An 18,481-nucleotide genomic window follows, 5' to 3' on the forward strand; every position below is an offset into this window, starting at 1 on the left:
CCATCGGAAAAGCCTCTAGGAGAAGCCATTGTTGAGGCTCTTCATCTTGGTATCATCAAGTCGAGGGATGAGCTTTTCATCACTACTAAATTATGGTCCACTTTTGCTCAACGTGATCAAGTTGTTCCTGCTTGTAAACTCAGTCTTCAGTAAGTGATACTTCCTTTATACTACCAATTTATGTGATGATATACTATTTGGGAAGTTAGAAAGAGGTTGTTCTTTGACCCCGTTTTTTTATAAATATTTTGGATTATTAGCTATTACTGACTTGTAGTATTTTTTTAATGTAGTTTTCATAAATTTAATTTATTTCCAAAAACTTAAAAAACTTATGTCACAATTCACAAATGAACTTTTCGTACGTCATATGTCTACTTTTGCCGAAACATTAATGTCCTGTCGTTTGGATAGACAGAGATAAAATTGTTTGAGCCAATATTCTTTTTAGAAGGGCAGAATAAAAAAATATGATTAACAAAAAAGTGTAACTGTGAGTTATACATGGCGGTAAACTCAGTGACATCAGGTATAGTTTATGTTGTGTGGACTGTTTAAAATGTTGCCATACATATGTCAGATCTTCCAATATTATTTTTGGAGGATCCGACACGCAGGGCGGATCTACCATGTAAAATATGGTTCAAGTGAACCCGTGGTCCTCGGGTTAAAGTATAGATACGATGTACATAATTTGACAAAAATAGATATATATACTTGATGGAATCCATGGTCAAAAGAGATCAAGTGGTGCATTGGTTTTGGTCTCTAATTTTCAATAGACTAAGGTTAGAGGATCAAATCCCCTACTAACCTTTTTGGTTTAATTTTTTTTTAAAAAGTAAGGGTGAACCCATCCTCCGAAAATCGTGGATCCGCCTCTGCCGACACGCACCCGATAACAAGACGTGACTTTTTTGACATGCTTAATTTGCATTGGTTCAAGAATTTATTTGTTCAGCTGTTATGCGGCGCATTTCTGGAGTGTCTTGGAAGAGCGACGAAAGACAAAACAACCAATGTCTGTCGTCGGTGTCAAACCATTAGAGTTACAAACCAATTCAACAAAATTAAACAGTTTCTACAAAAAGAATGAATTGAATTAAATTTTACTAGGTCATTTGGTACATGAGATAAGAATAATAATTCCGAAATTTTTTTTGGGTGATATTTATTTCATATTTGGTTATAGGTATTAGCTACTCTAATGATAAATTTTACACTAAAATGGTGAAACTAAACTATCCTATATAGGAAGCGGGATAGCTAACCCATAGAATATCTGGCGACATCCTACCATTATATCAATTATAAGAGAGCTTCGTGGTACCAAGAGTTGACAAGTATTGAATTTATAGTTTTTAAGCAAACATTTAAATCTGTTCCAAAATCTTGTCGAAGTAATTCTAAACTTTTTACTTTTTTTGTGCAGAAATTTGCAATTGGAATATGTGGATATGTATCTAATTCACATGCCACTGAGAATAAGTGAAACAATACAAACACTCCCAGTGCCTAAAGAAATCATTCACCCATTGGATATCAAAGGTGTGTGGGAAGGAATGGAAGAATGCAAGAGTCTTGGCCTCACAAAGGGAATTGGTGTTAGTAATTTCTCTTGCAAAAAGCTTGAGGAACTCCTTTCCATTGCTAAAATTCCTCCTGCTATCAATCAAGTGAGTCTTTTTCCAATCTTTTCAGCTCCCCAAAATAAAAATAACCCATTTTTTAAATTTCATTTTTTAAGGTTTTGATCGTTTGTCTATTGGAAACATTTTCTCTATCTGTACAAGGTAGGGGTAAGGCTGCGTGCACATTAATCTACTTGTAAGATTACACTGGATATGTTATTGTTGTTCTTGTGGTGGTTGTTGTTTAAGGTTTTGGAATGTCCATTAAGAAAATCACCTAATAATAGTTGTAATTTTATAAAGAAATATTTGACTAAAATTACCTTATCTCTTCGAAATACCTTCTTGGAGTAGTCAGAGTAGGAAATATTGAAAAATAATTAATGTCTTTTTGATTTTTTAATGTGGTAAAATCATTTTTTTCTCTTTCTATATTGACGGAGAAACAAATCACCTAATAATAGTTGTAATTTTGTAAGAAATGTTTGACCAAATTACCTTATCTCTTCTAAATACCTTGTTGGAGTAGTCAAATAAGGAAATGTAGAAGAATAATTAATGTCTTTTTGATTTTTTAATGTGTTAAAATCAAATGTTTTTTTAACTAAAATGACGGATAAAAAGGATCAAATGGAGTAAATTGACTGAACCAACCAACTCCAAGGGGCAGGTGTTAAGCAATCTGTATTGCTGTAAAATCAATAAAACAATAAATTTTTTGAAAAACAGAAAGTTAATAGAACTAGAACGTCAAAATATTGTGTGTCGTTAAATAAATTATTCTCCTCAAGTACTCGAGGTTATGGAATATATCCTCCCAGGATAGAACGATTTAACTCACCAATGTATTGGTACCCAAAACCCCAGTGATCGGCGAACCACTCAATGGTCGTAAAACACACTGGAAAATATTGTGCAGAAGAAGAAGAAGAAGATAATCAGAAAATTTAGTAAGTAAAAATTCTGGGATTGAAGGAATATTTATAGCCCATTTGACACTGTTTCTAAAAAGGTTTACAAGCCTTTTAGAATCGCTATAGCTGTTGGAACAGGTGGGGAAATATTACTGGAAAAACAAACGGATTTTAAAATAATCCAGGAAAGAAAACGGACCGGGTTGCGGGTCATGGGTTATTCCGGATTGAATTTTCGTTAATTAATTAATTAAATTATTGAAAAGAATTGTCAAAAAAGATTAATCAATAAATCTTTGACCGAAGCCGAGCAATGACGACGGCGCGAGGCTTGCCTTCTTCTTAACTCTTTAAGAGCTAAAAGATGAGCTTCTCTATATATACACAAATATTTTCTTTCCTTCTACCAATGAGGGACAAAGTGCATTAATAAAGTGGACTAATTCAAAATTTCACTTTCCTCCATTTCTTTTCCCACCATTTTCCATTCACACCTCTTTTATTATTAAAGCGTAATGGCTTCCTGGCCACTTAAACTTGTATCGGTTTGTAAAGCCGATACATGAACTTATATTTTTTTCATTTGAACACTTCAATTTGACGAAATGAATACTAATAAACACATTTGACCATTGACCAAGCCTACGTGAAAGTGACACAGCTGACATGGCTAAATTGTATGCAAATCACACTGTCAAAGCGCGTGAATAATTTTATTTTTATTAAAACAATATTAGAAATAGAATAAAATATAAATAAGAAAGGGAAAAAAAAAGATCTAACTCTCTCCCCTTGTCTTTTCCCCTCTCCTCCCACCTCTCTCATCTTCCCAAGCAACTCCCCCGTCCTGTAAACGTTTATTTTCTATCCTACTCCCCCTCCTTCCCCGTTTGTTTTTCTCTTTCTCTTCCCTATTCACTAAATGGCTCATGCACAAGGATGGCAAGCACAAATCTAAAAATAGTCCAAATTGTTATGCGATGATTTACTAGAAAAAGAAATGTAAGACCGGATATTTGATTCATTAGCATCATTATCATCTGATTCTTCTTGGCCGTCACTGAGCTCTTTCAGATCGGACTGGAGCTGTTTTGGGGAAATCTAGGGTTTGCAGGTGGGGCTTAGCAAAGAAGCCGTCAATATGAGGAGGGCAGGGTTTGGAATCAAAGTCGAGTAGTTCTCGGGAGGGACTATCCCTGTCCCATTATATATTGGTGAGGTTTGGAGTTTGGACGAAGCTTTCTTATAGGAGGAAGAAGATGATGGTGGTTGAAAATGGCTAAGGTTTAGAGTTGTTGGATAGGCTCTGTATGGTGGAGAAAAAAGAGAACGAAAAAGAAATTAAAAATTTTAAAGATTAATTTTTTTCTAATAATATAGGACCCACAAATCCACATGTCATATAATAAAAACCAAACATGTGACATGACATTCATGTCAGAGCGATTGGTGAACATGTTCAACAGAAAGTGTTTATTAGTATTCATTCCGTCAAGTTGAAGTGTTCAAATGGAAAAAATATAAGTTCATATATCGGCTTTACAAACCGATACAAGTTTAAGTGGCCAGGAAGTCATTTCGCCTATTATTAATAACAAAACCCAACAACAGGTGCACATTTTATATTTGGACGTACTCATTGTATTCAACTCGAAATATTTACACAAGTAAATATTTTAAATATTTGTGTATTTATTTTAAGTATGCAACCATTAATGCCACAAAGGAAAACTTGGTGGAATGCTACTTCATATCCATTGACAAAAAACTCTTGAATCCGTCTATGCTCGGTTCGTTTTTTAATTCTTTGCTTTTGAAAATGTCAGATTTTACTCTATTACTTTTCAAACCTGATTTTGAAAATTCTTTTTTGGAGCCGAGGGACTATCAGAAATAATACTTCTATCTTGTTTAATCAAAAAATAAAATTTTAGTCAAAGCTAGAATTTAGAAGAATACGGGTGATTGATAATCAAAAGAGTGTATAAAAGGAAGTAATTTAGGTAGCAAGAGAGTAATCAAGAGAAAAACAAGTAAACCAAAGTTTATATCAATAGTCTTTCGTGTCCTTACAATTGATCAGATATCTCCCTTTTATAGATATCTTGGAGATATACGTTTTGCCCAAATCATAATGAAGCTATTATGAGTAATTAAAGACATTGAATGCTACGTTACATAATCATTATATTCAATACAAATTCTCTAACGTATTCCACATTTAATGCCTATTAAATGTCGTATCTGCACTCTTTTCTATTGTCAGATTCATTCCTTTTGATTCTCGGATATAAATGACTTAGATAGGTACGGGTGCTGGGTTATTTGTATTCCTGCCCGTGTCTCTTCCTCTGCCATTTGCTCGTATCTGTTCCAACTCTTGCCTCTTGGCTAGTTGTAATTCTTTGATCATTTGACCAGTCTACGTGTCGAAATACGTCACCTTTTTACTTAAATACAATTTTTTCCAATACAGATAGTCCCCCCACTTTCCATTTATTCATTAGTTGAATATTTGGGAAGTGGATTTCATTAAAAGAGAATTTTTGTCACCATTAATGCTATGACAAAATTGACGCTTCAATTGTCGCTTCCATTTAATGCTCCGTACATGTGTCATTTTTCCATTGGTTCTGCAGTTTTGCAGCCCTTTTCAAGGCTTTTTACGGCTCCACTATTCATGAAGTGCCAGTTATCATTATTATGGTCCTTCCATCACTGCACTTTTACCTTGGCGGTGGCGTATTAATATAAATTTAACTTCTTTTCTTGTCTTTTACCACATAAAGCTTATTGAACACTTAATTCCTCAAATCTCAGTTCACTTCTTCCTCACATTATTCTTCTTCGCCATGTCTTCACCAAACCCTAACCCTAGGAGAGTTCCCATTGTTGATACCTTCCCTAATGTTTGCATTAGACATAGAAGGGGAGGTAGGCTTCGTAGCTTAGGGTTTACTCACGGTGGTGGTTCGTCTATACCTTCTCCTAGTTCTGGTCCTTCTTCTAGAACCAGAGGTTACCTTTCTCACAAATCTTCTTCTAGGGATAAAGACCCTTCTGAACCATTACGTGAGCCTTTAGTAGAGGAGATAGTCCCTACAGACCTATCTTTTTACCATGATAGGGAATCTCTTAGAAACCATGTTTCCGCTTTAGATTGTGCTGACGCTTACCCCACTCAAATTACAGAAGTTTTGACTCCTGTAGTTCGTAAAGATTGTCATTGGAGTAATGATTTTCCCATTATTATCCCTAATCCAAATCAGAGAATTACTTCTTACTTGACTGGGTTCTCTTTTGTTTATACATACCCTTTCACATTAGGGTTCAAACCGGCTATTGACCCAGTCATTCTTGAATTTTGCCCTTTTTTTAATGTCTGTTTGGGTCAAATTGGCCCAATCATATGGAGGGCTGTTGCCTGTTTGAGGCATTTAACCAATATGACTGACGTTTCCTTTACTTTCTCTCACCTGATTCATCTTTACTCCCCTAGATTTTTCCATAATGGTGTTTTTACCCTAGTGGCCATGAGTCAGAGAGTTTTAGTGAGCCCTGAAGATGACAAGGACTGTGGCTGGTACGCCCGAGTTGTTGCTGCCCCCACTGTTGGTTTAGTGGGTGAGAATAATGTTCCCTTCCCTCAGAAGTGGAATTTTGCACGTAAGTCTTTTATCCATCTCGTTCCTTTTTCCTTCAAGTTTATCAACTTCTCTAATTTTGCTCTCTTTTTTTTAGCAACCATGGGAGTGGTGGAGGATATTTCCAATTTCTGTGGTTGGGTAGATAAATTGCTGAAGACCGCACCAATAGATGGTAGGTCTTGGAAAACACTTTCTAACCGTTACGGTTGGAAAGTAAAGACTCATGGTAAGAGTTTTTATTTCATCTTTCACGCATGTATATATTTTTCTTTATTGTTCTAACTTCCATCCTTCTTTTTACCAGGATTTGCTATTCGAGGAGTTACTGCTGAAGCAGTTGCGGACTCTCGTGTCTCTTCGGGAACCCGTACTCCTTCGGGAACCCATATATCTTTAGAAAGAGCCCGAGAAATAGTCTTGAGTTCTTCTTCTGCAAAAAGGAAAACTATTGAAGAAGAAGACTCTAAAGAAGAGGAAGATGGGGGTTCCCTGGTGACGAGGCCACGAGCTAGGAGACACATCGTCTCTGATGACGAAGCTGAAGTTTCCCCTCGTCTTTCTGTTCCTCTTATCGAACCTGTTGAAACCCAGTAATAATTCCTGAAGATGACGTCACTCCCCATGATACTCATGAGTCTGTTGATCAACTTTTCTTCAGTGATTTTGGTAGTGGAAGTTTAAGGCCTGTTTTAGATGAAATACCCTTATCTTCTTTTTCAACTCCCATGCCCGTGATTCCTTCCTTACCAGCCCCAGCTGTTTCTGTTCCTTCTTCTATTGTTTTATCTTCCTCTACCACTCCTCCTTCGACAATTCCCCCTCCTGTCGTTCACCATACGGAAGTGGGCTCTTCAAGTAGAAGTGCCGCTATGAGGAGGGTAACCATTGAAGTTCCTACTGATAGCAGCCTTTTGAGGAAGTCAGGTCAGGCAGATGTATGGCTGTAACCTTTAATCGGTCCAATAGAAAAAGCAAAGTTGGAGAGCCATAGTTCCCTGACTCTAATGAATGATATCGAGCATGCCACTTTGAAGGTATTTTCCTTTTCTCCCTTCTTTACTTTGTAATTTTTTTTTATCTTTGGGATTCTTATATTCTTATTTCCCTTCCTTTTTTTTAGGCCAATCTTATCGGCACAGAAATGATAAACAGAATCCCTCTCTTGGAGAAGGTAGCACGTGATTCTCAATTGGAGGCGATCAATTGGAACGAACAATTTGAGAGTGCACAAATTGATATGGAAGATTTACAAGAAAGCAAGAGTACCTTAGAGCAGCAGGTGCGGGCTTTAACTTCAGAGTTAGCGGTTGCAAAAGCTTCCTCAAGCCAAGTAGAAAAAGACAAAGAACATCTCGAATCTTCCTTCTCAGAGCAACTATTTAAGGCCAGCGAAGAGAACAGAGAGTTGAAGGCTCTTTTGAGTCAAAAAGAAGTTTATGCTGGGGAGCTCGTGCAAAGCTTAACTCAAGCACAAGAAGACCTTCGAGTCTCGGCTGATAAGGTTCGTGCTTTAGAGAGCTAACATGCCTATCTTCAAGCTTCTTACAACTCCGCCTTAGCTGAAAATGAAGAGCTAAAGAATGAGATTGCTGATTGGGAAAAGGATTATGAGACCCTTGAAGAAAAATCTGCTGTTGAGGTAAGTTGGGCATTTTTGAATTCACATCGAGATACCCTAATTGAAGTTGGCCGAGAAAACTTCAACCTGGAGTCAGAGTTAGCTAAGATAAATGAAACCATTGAAAAACTCGGCAAACTCAGGACTTCCCTTCTCCCATGGTTGAAGCTCCCGTGAATGTTGAAGCTGATACAGGTATCCCAACTCTTTCAAGCCCAATCGAGCCTATTGCTACAAGCCAAGTTGAAACCGCATCTGTTGATGCACCTGCCCAAATTGAGCCCGCTGCTATTGATGTTCCTGCTTCAGTTCCACAAACTTTTCAGTGACCAGTTTTAATCATTTGAATGATTTTGTTTTTGTTTTTATTTTGGAAAATTGTAATCATACCATTAGCTTCATTTGAGGGTTGATTTTGGAAATGCAAGTCCCCAAGTCTTTTATGGGGCAATCTGTATAAACAATTTCATAGCTTTATGACTAAGTTCGAACATAGTCTTAGATTATTTACATATTAAGAAGTTTTTCATGTTATTATCTTAAACTTCTGTTTGCTTTATTCTTGCCTTTATTTTTAAGGACTTACAGAATAATTTACATTTTTGTTTTTCTAAAATGCTTCTGTTAACCTCATGACTAATTAATTTAAACATGAGTTTTATAAAAGAGGGCCCTTTTATATTGCGATACTTAATGAAGAAGACGTCTCAACTTCATAATGGTATTGTCATACGATAAAAGAAATAGGAACACACATGTTTCTTTGAAATAACTTTGACAAGTTTTGAATAATACTTTACATGTATTTGAATTACATCTATAACTTTCTCATAACTATTTTTCTTGTAACAGATTTTTTCAAAAGAAGAATAATAGACACGGGGTTTTTCCTTATAACCCGTTTTAGTACATAGCCTTTACCCTAACTATAGTGAGGTTTTTCTTTGGCCTTAGCTCGTGGCTCCATCTCGTGACTTTTACTCTGCACTTGACTCTTTTAGGCTTGATTTTTTTCTTAATCTTCTTTGCCTTCTTTATACACATATCTGTGTATATTATGTAGTCCCCCAAGTGTTTGAGTATTGAAGTATGAAGCCTCGAGCACTTGATAGTTTCTCTCATTTGATCCTTTTCCTAAAAAGGAAAAACATATGGGACTCGGAGGTGCGATTTTAGATGAAGACCGGTTAACCCTTATGAATTTCTATAAGAATAATTGTAACACTAGGCCAGGAATTTTAGGTTATTCCGTGTGCCTTACAGGTCGTGACTTATCATTTAGTACGAGTTAGCTTTTTGCCTATCATCTAAAATCATTAGTAAAATTTTAACAATTCAAAAATTAAATTTAAAATGGTGATACCTGACCGTGGGTATTCCTTAGAAATAGTATCTCTTCACAATGAACAACATTCCAATATGAAGGTAGTATCTTGCCATCCATTGTCTCCAACTCATATGCTCCCTTTCCTGCAATATCACGAACTCTATAGGGTCCTTCCCATGTTGGACTTAATTTACCCGCGTTAGCTGTCTTTGTAGATTGAAAAACCACTTTAAGCACGAAGTCCCCCACTTTGAAGAATTTGAGGCGTGCTTTTCGGTTGTAATATCGTTCTATGACTTGCTTTTGTGCTGCCATTCTTATTAATGCAGTTTCTCTCCTCCCCTCGAGTAAATCTAGATTGACCCGCATCTCCTCGTCATTAGATTCTTGTGTCACCTGTGTGAACCGCATACTTGGTTTCCCTATCTCAACTGGGATTAAAGCCTCAGCTTCATAAACCAATGCAAATGGTGTTTCTCCTGTACTTGTTTTTGCAGTTGTGCAATATGCCCATAAAACTCCAGGTAACACTTTAGGCCAGTTACCTTTTGATTCCTCTAATCATTTCTTTAAATTATTGATAATAACCTTGTTCGTTGATTCTTCTTGCTTATTACCCTCCGGATGATAAGGTGTTGACGTAATCATTTTAATTTGCCAACTTTGAAAGAATTCTGTGATTTGAGCTCCAATAAATTGAGGGCCATTATCACACACGATCTCCTTTGGTACACCGAATCGGCATATGATATTCCGCCAAATAAAATCTTTGACTTCCTTTTCTCGCACCTGTTTAAATGCTCCTGCCTCCACCCATTTAGTAAAATAATCAGTGAGTACGAGCAGAAACTTTACCTGTCCTTTTGCTTGTTTTAATGGACCCACAATATCCATTCCCCATTTTATAAATGGCCATGGCGCAATGACCGGGTGTAATAACTCCGCAGGTCTATGCATATTGTTACCATACCTTTGACATTTATCACATTTGGCCAAGAAACATTCTGCTTCTTCTTCCATTTTAGGCCAGTAATAACCTACCCTAATTAAGGTTCTTACCAATGACCTTCCTCCTACGTGATTCCCGCAATGTCTCTCGTGTATTTCTTTCATTAAATACTCTGTTTGCGAAGGTCCGAGGCATCTTGCTAAGGGACCACCGAACATTTTACGATATAAATTGCCTTGCTTTAAGCAGTACCGAGCAGCCTTCTTTCGAAGCACATGAGCTTTATTCTTATCAAGGGACGGTACCATACTGCAAAAAAAGCAACAATCTCGTTCCTCCAATCCCAAGTTAAATTATTAAAATTTACCTCATTCTTATCAAGATCGAGAACTGAATGAAACAAATGTATAACTGAGGAGTTTTCATCGCTTGCCACATTAGCTACAGATGCGAGATTAGCTAGGGCATCCGCTTTAACATTTTCATCCCTTGGTATTTGTATAACTTTCCAGGTTTGAAATTGCTTTATCAATTCCCGTACTTTTTCTAAGTATTGTTGCATCCTTGCTTCCCTAGCTGTATAAGTACCCAACATTTGATTAACCACGAGTTGCGAATCGCTCTTAATTATAATCTGATTTATGCCAAGTTCTCGTGCCAATTCTAGACCTGCAATCATAGCCTCATACTCCACTTCATTGTTAGTTATGGAGTGACATTTAATAGCTTGTCGAATGGTCTCACCCGTAGGTGGTACCAAGAAAATCCCTAAACCTGCACCTTTTACATTAGATGAGCCATCAATGAATAAAGTCCAAGTTCCCGGGTTAGCTCCATTAAATATCTGTATTTGTTTTCTACTTTTAATTGCATCCCTTGGCTAAAATCAGCCACGAAATCAGCTAACACTTGTGATTTTATAGCAGTTCTGGGTTGGTATGTGATTTCGTATTTACTTAACCCTATTTCCCACTTAGCTAACCTACCTGATAGCTCATGCTTATGTAATATATTACGTAAAGGGTAGGCAGTTACTACGGCGATATGATGACATTGAAAGTAAGGTTTTAACTTTCTAAATGCCATGATTAATGCAAGTGCAAGTTTTTCTAACTGAGGATACCGCGTCTGCGCATCTAACAAAGATTTATCTAACATAGTAGATAGAGGATTGTTTACCTTGTTATTCTCGGACCAAAACAACGCTTACCGCAACTTCCGAAACAGCAAGGTAAATGAGTAGTCTTTCCCTAGCCTTTGGTTTTGCCAACAAAGGTGGATTTGATAAGTACGTTTTCAAATTCCTGAGTGCCTGTTGACATTCCTCATTCCATTCGAAATGATCCTGCTTCTTAAAGGTTGAGAAGAATTTAAAACACTTCTCTGATGATTTAGAAATGAATCTTTCCAAGGCTGCAATTCTCCCTGTTAATCTTTGAACTTCTTTCTTGTTTGAAAGTATATCAGGGATTTCTTCAATGGCCTTGATCTGTGCAGGATTCACTTCAATACCACGGTTAGAAACAAGAAAACCCAAAAACTTGCCTGATGCAACGCCAAACACACATTTTTTGGGATTTAACTTCATATTAAATTTGCGCAAAATTGAAAATGTGTCAGATAAGTTTGATATGTGATCTTTTGAATACTGAGTTATAACAAGCATATCATCTATATATACCTCCATAGTCTTTCCTAAATGCTCTTGAAACATTTTGGTAACTAACCTCTGTTACGTTGCACCTGCATTCTGTAGACCAAAAGGCATTACTTTATAACAGTAAGTCCCCCTGTCTGTTATGAATGAAGTTTTTTCTTCATCTCCCGGATCCATTTTAATCTGATTATAACCTAAATATGCATCTAAAAAACTTAATAGTTCGTGACCTGCAGTTGCATCAATCAATTGATCTATGTGTGGTAGTGGAAAAGAATCTTTAGGGCATGCTTTATTAAGATCTGTGTAATCTATACAAATCCGCCACATACCGTTCTTCTTTGGAACTACAACAGTGTTGGCTAACCAGTTAGGATATTTTACCTCACGAATGGAACCAATTTTTAGTAATTTTTGGACTTCTTCTTGAATTACCTGATTCTTGAAAGTCCCTTGCTTTCTTTTCTTTTGCTTGACATGAGGGTATGATGGATCTTCATTTAGTTTATGAGTCATCACCTACGGTGGTATTCCTGTCATGTCAGAATGGGACCAAGCAAAGCAGTCCACGTTAGTTTTCAAAAGTTCAATTAATTTACCTCTCTTACCTTGGCTAAGATTGGCTCCAACATAAACTTTTTTATCAGGCCACTGAGCAAATAACACGACAGACTCTAATTCCTCTATTGTTGTTTTGATATTTTCATTCTCTTCTGGTTCTTGAATGGTATCAGGCCTTGAATCTACATCTGTTTGCCCTTGTTCAGTTGAGGTTTGTGTTGTGGTGAACTCAACTGCCTTCTGTGATTGCTATTTACCTTCATTTCTCGTGCTTGTATCTGCAATAGAGTTGATAGCCCTGGTTGTATGTTGATCTCCACGAATTTGACAGATTCCCCATGACGATGGAAATTTAATAACTTGATGCAAGGTTGAAGGAACAGCATCCATTTCATGGATTCATGGTCTCCCAAGAATCATGTTGTAAGCCATCTCCATATCTACCACCTGGAACTTTGTATCTTTAACGACTCCTTCAGTGAATGTGGTGAGTGTTACCTCTCCTTCCGTGAGGACACTAGAATTATCAAATCCAGATAGAGTATGCGCCTTTGGTATCAATTTATCTTCAGCTTGCATCTCACGTAATACTCTTAGTAAAATAATGTTCAGGGAACTACCTGGATCAATCAAAACTCGTTTCACATTAGTATCATGTATAATTAAAGATATTACCAATGCATCATTATGAGGGGTTAATACGCCATCTGCATCTACGTCATTGAATGTAATGTTGTCTTCCTCTAAAATATGCCGCACCCGTTTCCCTTGGGTAATTGTTACTTTGGAAATTTTGTTAGCTACAATATATGATATACCATTGACGTTTTCACCCCCACTTATAACATTGACAGTTCTTTTGGGAGAAGGTGGTTTTGGAGGCTCCTGCCTGTTCTTCATGTAAGCTTGCTTGTCTTTCTAACTGAACAACTCAGTAAGAAATCCTTGTTTTAATAAATGATCAACTTCACTTTGTAAAAATCTGCAATCTGTTGTTTTATGTCCGTGGTCATTATGAAACTCGCACCAATGGTCAGGGTTGCGCCTGTTTAGATTCGATCTCATTTCCTTTGGCCATCGAACCTTATCTCCCATGCTTCTCAAAATAGCTACGAGCTTGGAGGTGCTGACGTTAAAGTTGTACCCACCGAATCTTGCTTTTAAATTTCTATCATCATCTCGTGACTCATAGTTGTTTCACTCGTTCCTAAATATTGATGAAGAACCTGATTCTCTGTTTCTTGATCTGTGATCGTACCTTTGATTATCCTGCTTTGACCGCGAGTCCTTTCCCGCAGGTCCCATGTAAGGCTCGTACCTGTTTTTATCGAATCTTTTTTCGGTCTTCGCGCGTCTCGTACTTACCTTTTCTTCTTTTTGAAATCGTGGAACAATATCTTCCTCAATCCTCAGCTTCGTGCTATACCTGTTATAAACATCATTCCATGTTGTAGCCGGGAATTCTCGAAGGCTTTCCTTGAGTTTCCTCGTAGCTTCCGAGCTTTTTTCATTCAAATTACTTGTGAAAGATATAGCTTCCAAATTGTCAGTTACACGTGGCAATGTCATTCTTTCACAATGAAATCTGTGCACGAATTCTCTAAGCAGTTCTGAGTCCCCTTGCTTGATTTTGAAAATATCCTCCATTCTTTTCTCTACTTTTTGAGCTCTCGAGTGTGCTTTGATGAAAGAATCTGCAAGCTCAGCAAAAGAATTTATAGAATTTTAGGTCAAAAGAGAATACCATGTTAGCTCTCCTTTGGTGAGCATTTCACCAAATTTTTTGACTAATACTGATTCAATCTCCTGCTTAGTCAAATCGTTGCCTTTTACACCCGTTGTGAATGCAGTTACATGATCTCATGGGTCTGTTGTTCCATCATATTTTGGAATATCAAGCATTTTGAACTTTTTTGGAATTGGGAGTGGAGCAGCACTTGGCTTCCAAAGTTGTTGCGAATATCTATCCATATCTACCCCTTTGATTATGGGCGGCACTACGGGTATCTACTCCATGCGCTCACTTTGTTCCTTGAGCTGTTTCTGCAAGGTTAGTACTAAATTTTGTAAATCTGAATTAACTAAATTACCTGGTTCTCCATCTTGCGATTCACTGGAGGTTCCACCGCTGCCTGAATTAATAAGCCCGGAATGAGGGTTCTCTAGAGTGTTGTTATTTGGAGTAGGTGTGGGTGGTGCAACAGGTAACTGACTAACCAAGGCCTGAACAACTTTATTGACCTGTGCGGTAATAAGTTTTTTGCAAAGCCTCATACATAGCTTCAACATTTTCGAATTGAGCCTGTCCATCTGTATGAGTTCCCTCAGGAGTGCCTTCACGAGATCGCCGAGGAGAGCCTTGTGGAGAAATAATCAGTGCGTTATTATCCTGAGGATCTCTCTGAAGTTGTTGGTTTATTTGGTTTTCTTGGTTTCCTTGAATGTTGTCATTGTTGTTCGACATAGTTGATGCAACAAGGAACGTTAAGCGAAAAGAAAATAGATTATCAGATTCCCGGTAACGGAACCAATTTGTTTAACCAAAAAATGAAATTTTAGTCAAAGCTAAAATTTAGAAGAACACGGGTTATTGATAATCAAAAGAGTGTATAAAAGGAAGTAATTTAGGTAGCAAGAGAGTAATCAAGAGAAAAACAAGTAAACCAAAGTTTATATCAATAGTCTTTCGTGTCCTTACAATTGATCAGATATCTCCCTTTTATAGATATCTTGGAGATATACGATTTGCCCATATCATAATGAGGCTATTATGAGTAATTAAAGACATTGAATGCTACGTTACATAATCATTACATTCAATACAAATTCTCTAACATTTTCCACATTTAATGCCTATTAAATGTCGTATCTGCACTCTTTTCTATTGTCAGATTCATTCTTTTTGATTCTCGGACATAAATGACTTAGATAGGTACGAGCGCTGGGTTATTTGTATACCTGCCCGTGCCTCTTCCTCTGCCATTTGCTCGTATCTGTTTCAACTCGTGCCTCTTGGCTAGTTGTAATTCTTTGATCATTTGACCAGTTTACGTGTTTCGACACGTCACCTTTATACTTAAAGACAATTTTTCCCAATACATACCTCACATAAAATAGGGGTAAAGTCTCTGTACACCCCACTCTTTCTAGACCCTACTTATGACATCACACTAGGTATATTATTGTTATTATTGCTGCTTTGGAAACGTCACTAAATCTGTTTTTTTGGCAATTTATTTTAATTAGAAGTAAATTAGCAATGTTTATTATATAGATGCCTTTGTTTTCTTGTATTTTGGAAAGGTGGAGATGAACCCAACGTGGCAACAAAAGCAACTGAGGGAATTTTGCAAGGCAAAGGGAATACAAATCACTGCTTATTCTCCCTTGGGTTCAAATAATACAGTATGGGGTGATAACAGAGTTGTGGAATGTGATGTTTTAACTGAAATTGCCAAATCCAAAGGAAAAACCACTGCTCAGGTTTCTTAATTTCTCTTGTTTTCTTATGTTTTCATTTTCTTGTCTAGGTTTCTTATCGAACACTCTCTCGATACTCTTCCTTTTGTCTCCAATTCTATGCCTTAATTTTTTTCGGTCATAAAACAAGTTTTCATAAATAAAAAATGGCATTAAATCATGTTCATTACGCGTAGAACTTGTACTATAAAAGAGATTTTAGGGTGCGTTTGGTACGAAGGAAAATATTTTTCGGAAAATGTTTTTCAATTTTCACATGTTTGGTTGGTTTAAATGTTTTGGAAAATATTTCCTTATGAACTCATTTTCCTCCAATTAGAAAAAAATGTTTTCCTTATCAAGTGAAGGGAAAATATTTTCCAAAACTCTTCTCAACCTTCCCCACCCTCACCAACCCACCCCACCCCCTCTCTAATTTTTTTTTTTTTGTTAATGAAATTTCAGTTTTTCCTTTACCACCCACCCTACTACTACTCCCCCTCCCCGGCAAAAAAAATTAATTTTTTTACCTTAATTTTTTTTTTTTTTTTGCAATTTCAAATTTCTGTTTTTTCGTTTTTCTTCACCACCCACCCCAACCCTCCTCCCCCACCCGCACAATTTTTTTTACTTTTTTTTACTTTTTTTTTGTAATATAAATTTTTGTTTTTTTTTTCGTTTTACTGCCTCCCCCCTCCGAAAAAAAATATTTTTTAAATATATTTTTCAGTTTTAATTTTTTTTATTTATCGTTAAAGGCTCAAAATTTTACAAGTTCCAAAATTATGAGTTCGGAGGTTTATGTGTTTGGAAGTTTACGTGTTTAGAAATTATAAAGGTTACGGGTTCGAAATTCCGTGGTTTTGAAAGTTTAGCGATTCGAAAGTTTATGAAATTTCTGAGTCCGGAAGGTTGTTGGTTTGAAAGTTTATGACTTCATGTTTATTATATCTAAATTATTTATGAATACTCTTGAGAAGTCATTTTCCTTAATTAGCGTACCAAACACCGAAAAATGAATAAGATTACTACTACTTGTTTTTCAAGAAATCCGTTATATCAAACATACCCTTAATGTTCAACTATTTCCCGATTTTCATGATCCAACCAAGAAATGTTTGGACTGATTATGCATATTCCTAATTCTAAATGGCCTTAGTTCAGCTGCTGGCGAGATCGAGTTTTTTTCCTAGGTATAACCACATCATACTCATATTAGGATTTGAGCTTTATATCTTCAAACTCGCAACATCATACTCATATTAGGATTTGAGCTTTATATCTTCAAACTCGCAATTTTACCACGTTCCAACAAATTTAATGTGTTCAAAATTTATTGTTGGTACAGATTTAATAATTATTTTTGGGCAAAAATATAAGGTATGAGCGAAAGTAATGGGTTTAGCTAAACCCATAGCTTCTACACTGAATACACCTCTGACCATACTGGTTGTGTAAAATATTTTTACACTAGTGGTACAATATAATCTTATTTTCACGTAATATAGATAACTACCAGTATTTATTTTTTAAATGATCTAATAATATAAAAATTAACTGAATTTGTGCAGGTAGCATTGAGGTGGGTTTATGAGCAAGGGGTGAGTCTTGTTACAAAGAGTTTCAACAAGGAGAGAATGAAAGAGAACCTTCAAATATTTGATTGGTCACTTTCTCGAGAAGAGTTGAAGAAAATAAGTGAGCTTCCACAGCGTAGAGGTTTTAGCATGGCCTCTCTTTATGGACCTCATGATATTTTCCTGCAATTAGACGCAGAGATCTAATTGTTGTCTTGGCGAATTAATTACATTTCAAGATTCATAAAGTTACAATAAACTCATTTATTAATTTCTTGAGAGTTGAGACAATGAAAATATTGGTTTAAATTTCTTTATTATAAAAATTAAGTGATCAGTCGCTGCTCATGAATTTTCAATGATCAAGTTCTACTCATCCTGAGACCCTTGAGTCCAAGTACATTGTCTATATTACATCTTTTGGAATGCTTTTTTAGATTCTTCGTAATTGGAGGATATCCACCACAAGTGGGAAAGAAGTAAATTAATACATTAAAAATTAAATGAAAGAATGCGTCACGACCCATATTCACGATCCACGATGGACACCTAAAGAGTTTCTACACGTAATCAAATCATGCCTCGTGGGGCAAGTTTTCAAATTACTATGATGCATGAATAAAGTATCTCATTAAAAAAGATATTTATAAACCAAATAGTAGCAAATATAAACGTCACATCTTTGTTTACCTCAAAAACATAAATAACAATTAAACTTATTTGTGGGTTTAAAGATATGTGATTTAGTTCAATACTAACTAATAACCAAAAAATTTAACATATAAATAAAAGAAGTAAGTTGAATCACACCAGTGTTTAAGTAAGTCTCGACCTCGAGTTGTGATGGCCTCGACGTTGGTTAACAAGAATAGTAAAATAAAGACAATGAAGCTAAGAGACAATTCTGATGAAATATGAACAATAAAGTAAGAGAGTATATTCTTTGCTAATTATTGATGATCATTACAAATGATTGGGGTCCCCTTTATATAGTAGGGGAAACCTAAATAAGGTACATTTCTATTTATAGTAAAGAATCTTATTGGGACAACTGTCTAACCGCCTAGTACGGATTCGTACTAACTCGTACAAATCTATTTCGGAGTTTACGCTACGATCTTGGGGATGTGGCGAGAATCTT

At 36.3% G+C, this 18,481-nt stretch overlaps 1 protein-coding gene across 2 annotated transcripts; it reads left to right on the forward strand.

Moving 5' to 3' along the window:
* The first annotated feature begins 1,326 nt into the window (after positions 1-1,326).
* On the forward strand, positions 1,327-17,699 carry LOC107822373 (D-galacturonate reductase-like). Of its 2 annotated transcripts, XM_075233421.1 has the most exons (5): positions 1,542-1,676; positions 6,074-6,211; positions 6,287-6,418; positions 6,497-7,226; positions 7,313-8,315. In XM_075233421.1, coding segments are annotated over exons 1-4 (561 nt in total). In that variant the 5' UTR covers positions 1,542-1,675; the 3' UTR covers positions 6,787-7,226; positions 7,313-8,315. The 2 variants fall into 2 exon arrangements, with proteins under 2 accessions (XP_016504393.2, XP_075089522.1); XM_016648907.2 differs by lacking the exons at positions 6,074-6,211; positions 6,287-6,418; positions 6,497-7,226; positions 7,313-8,315 and adding exons at positions 15,608-15,787; positions 17,335-17,699 and having other exon boundaries at positions 1,327-1,676.
* The last annotated feature ends 782 nt before the right edge of the window (positions 17,700-18,481 follow it).

This window comes from Nicotiana tabacum, chromosome 16 (assembly GCF_000715075.1).
Source record: "Nicotiana tabacum cultivar K326 chromosome 16, ASM71507v2, whole genome shotgun sequence".
NCBI classification, from domain to species: Eukaryota; Viridiplantae; Streptophyta; class Magnoliopsida; order Solanales; family Solanaceae; genus Nicotiana; species Nicotiana tabacum.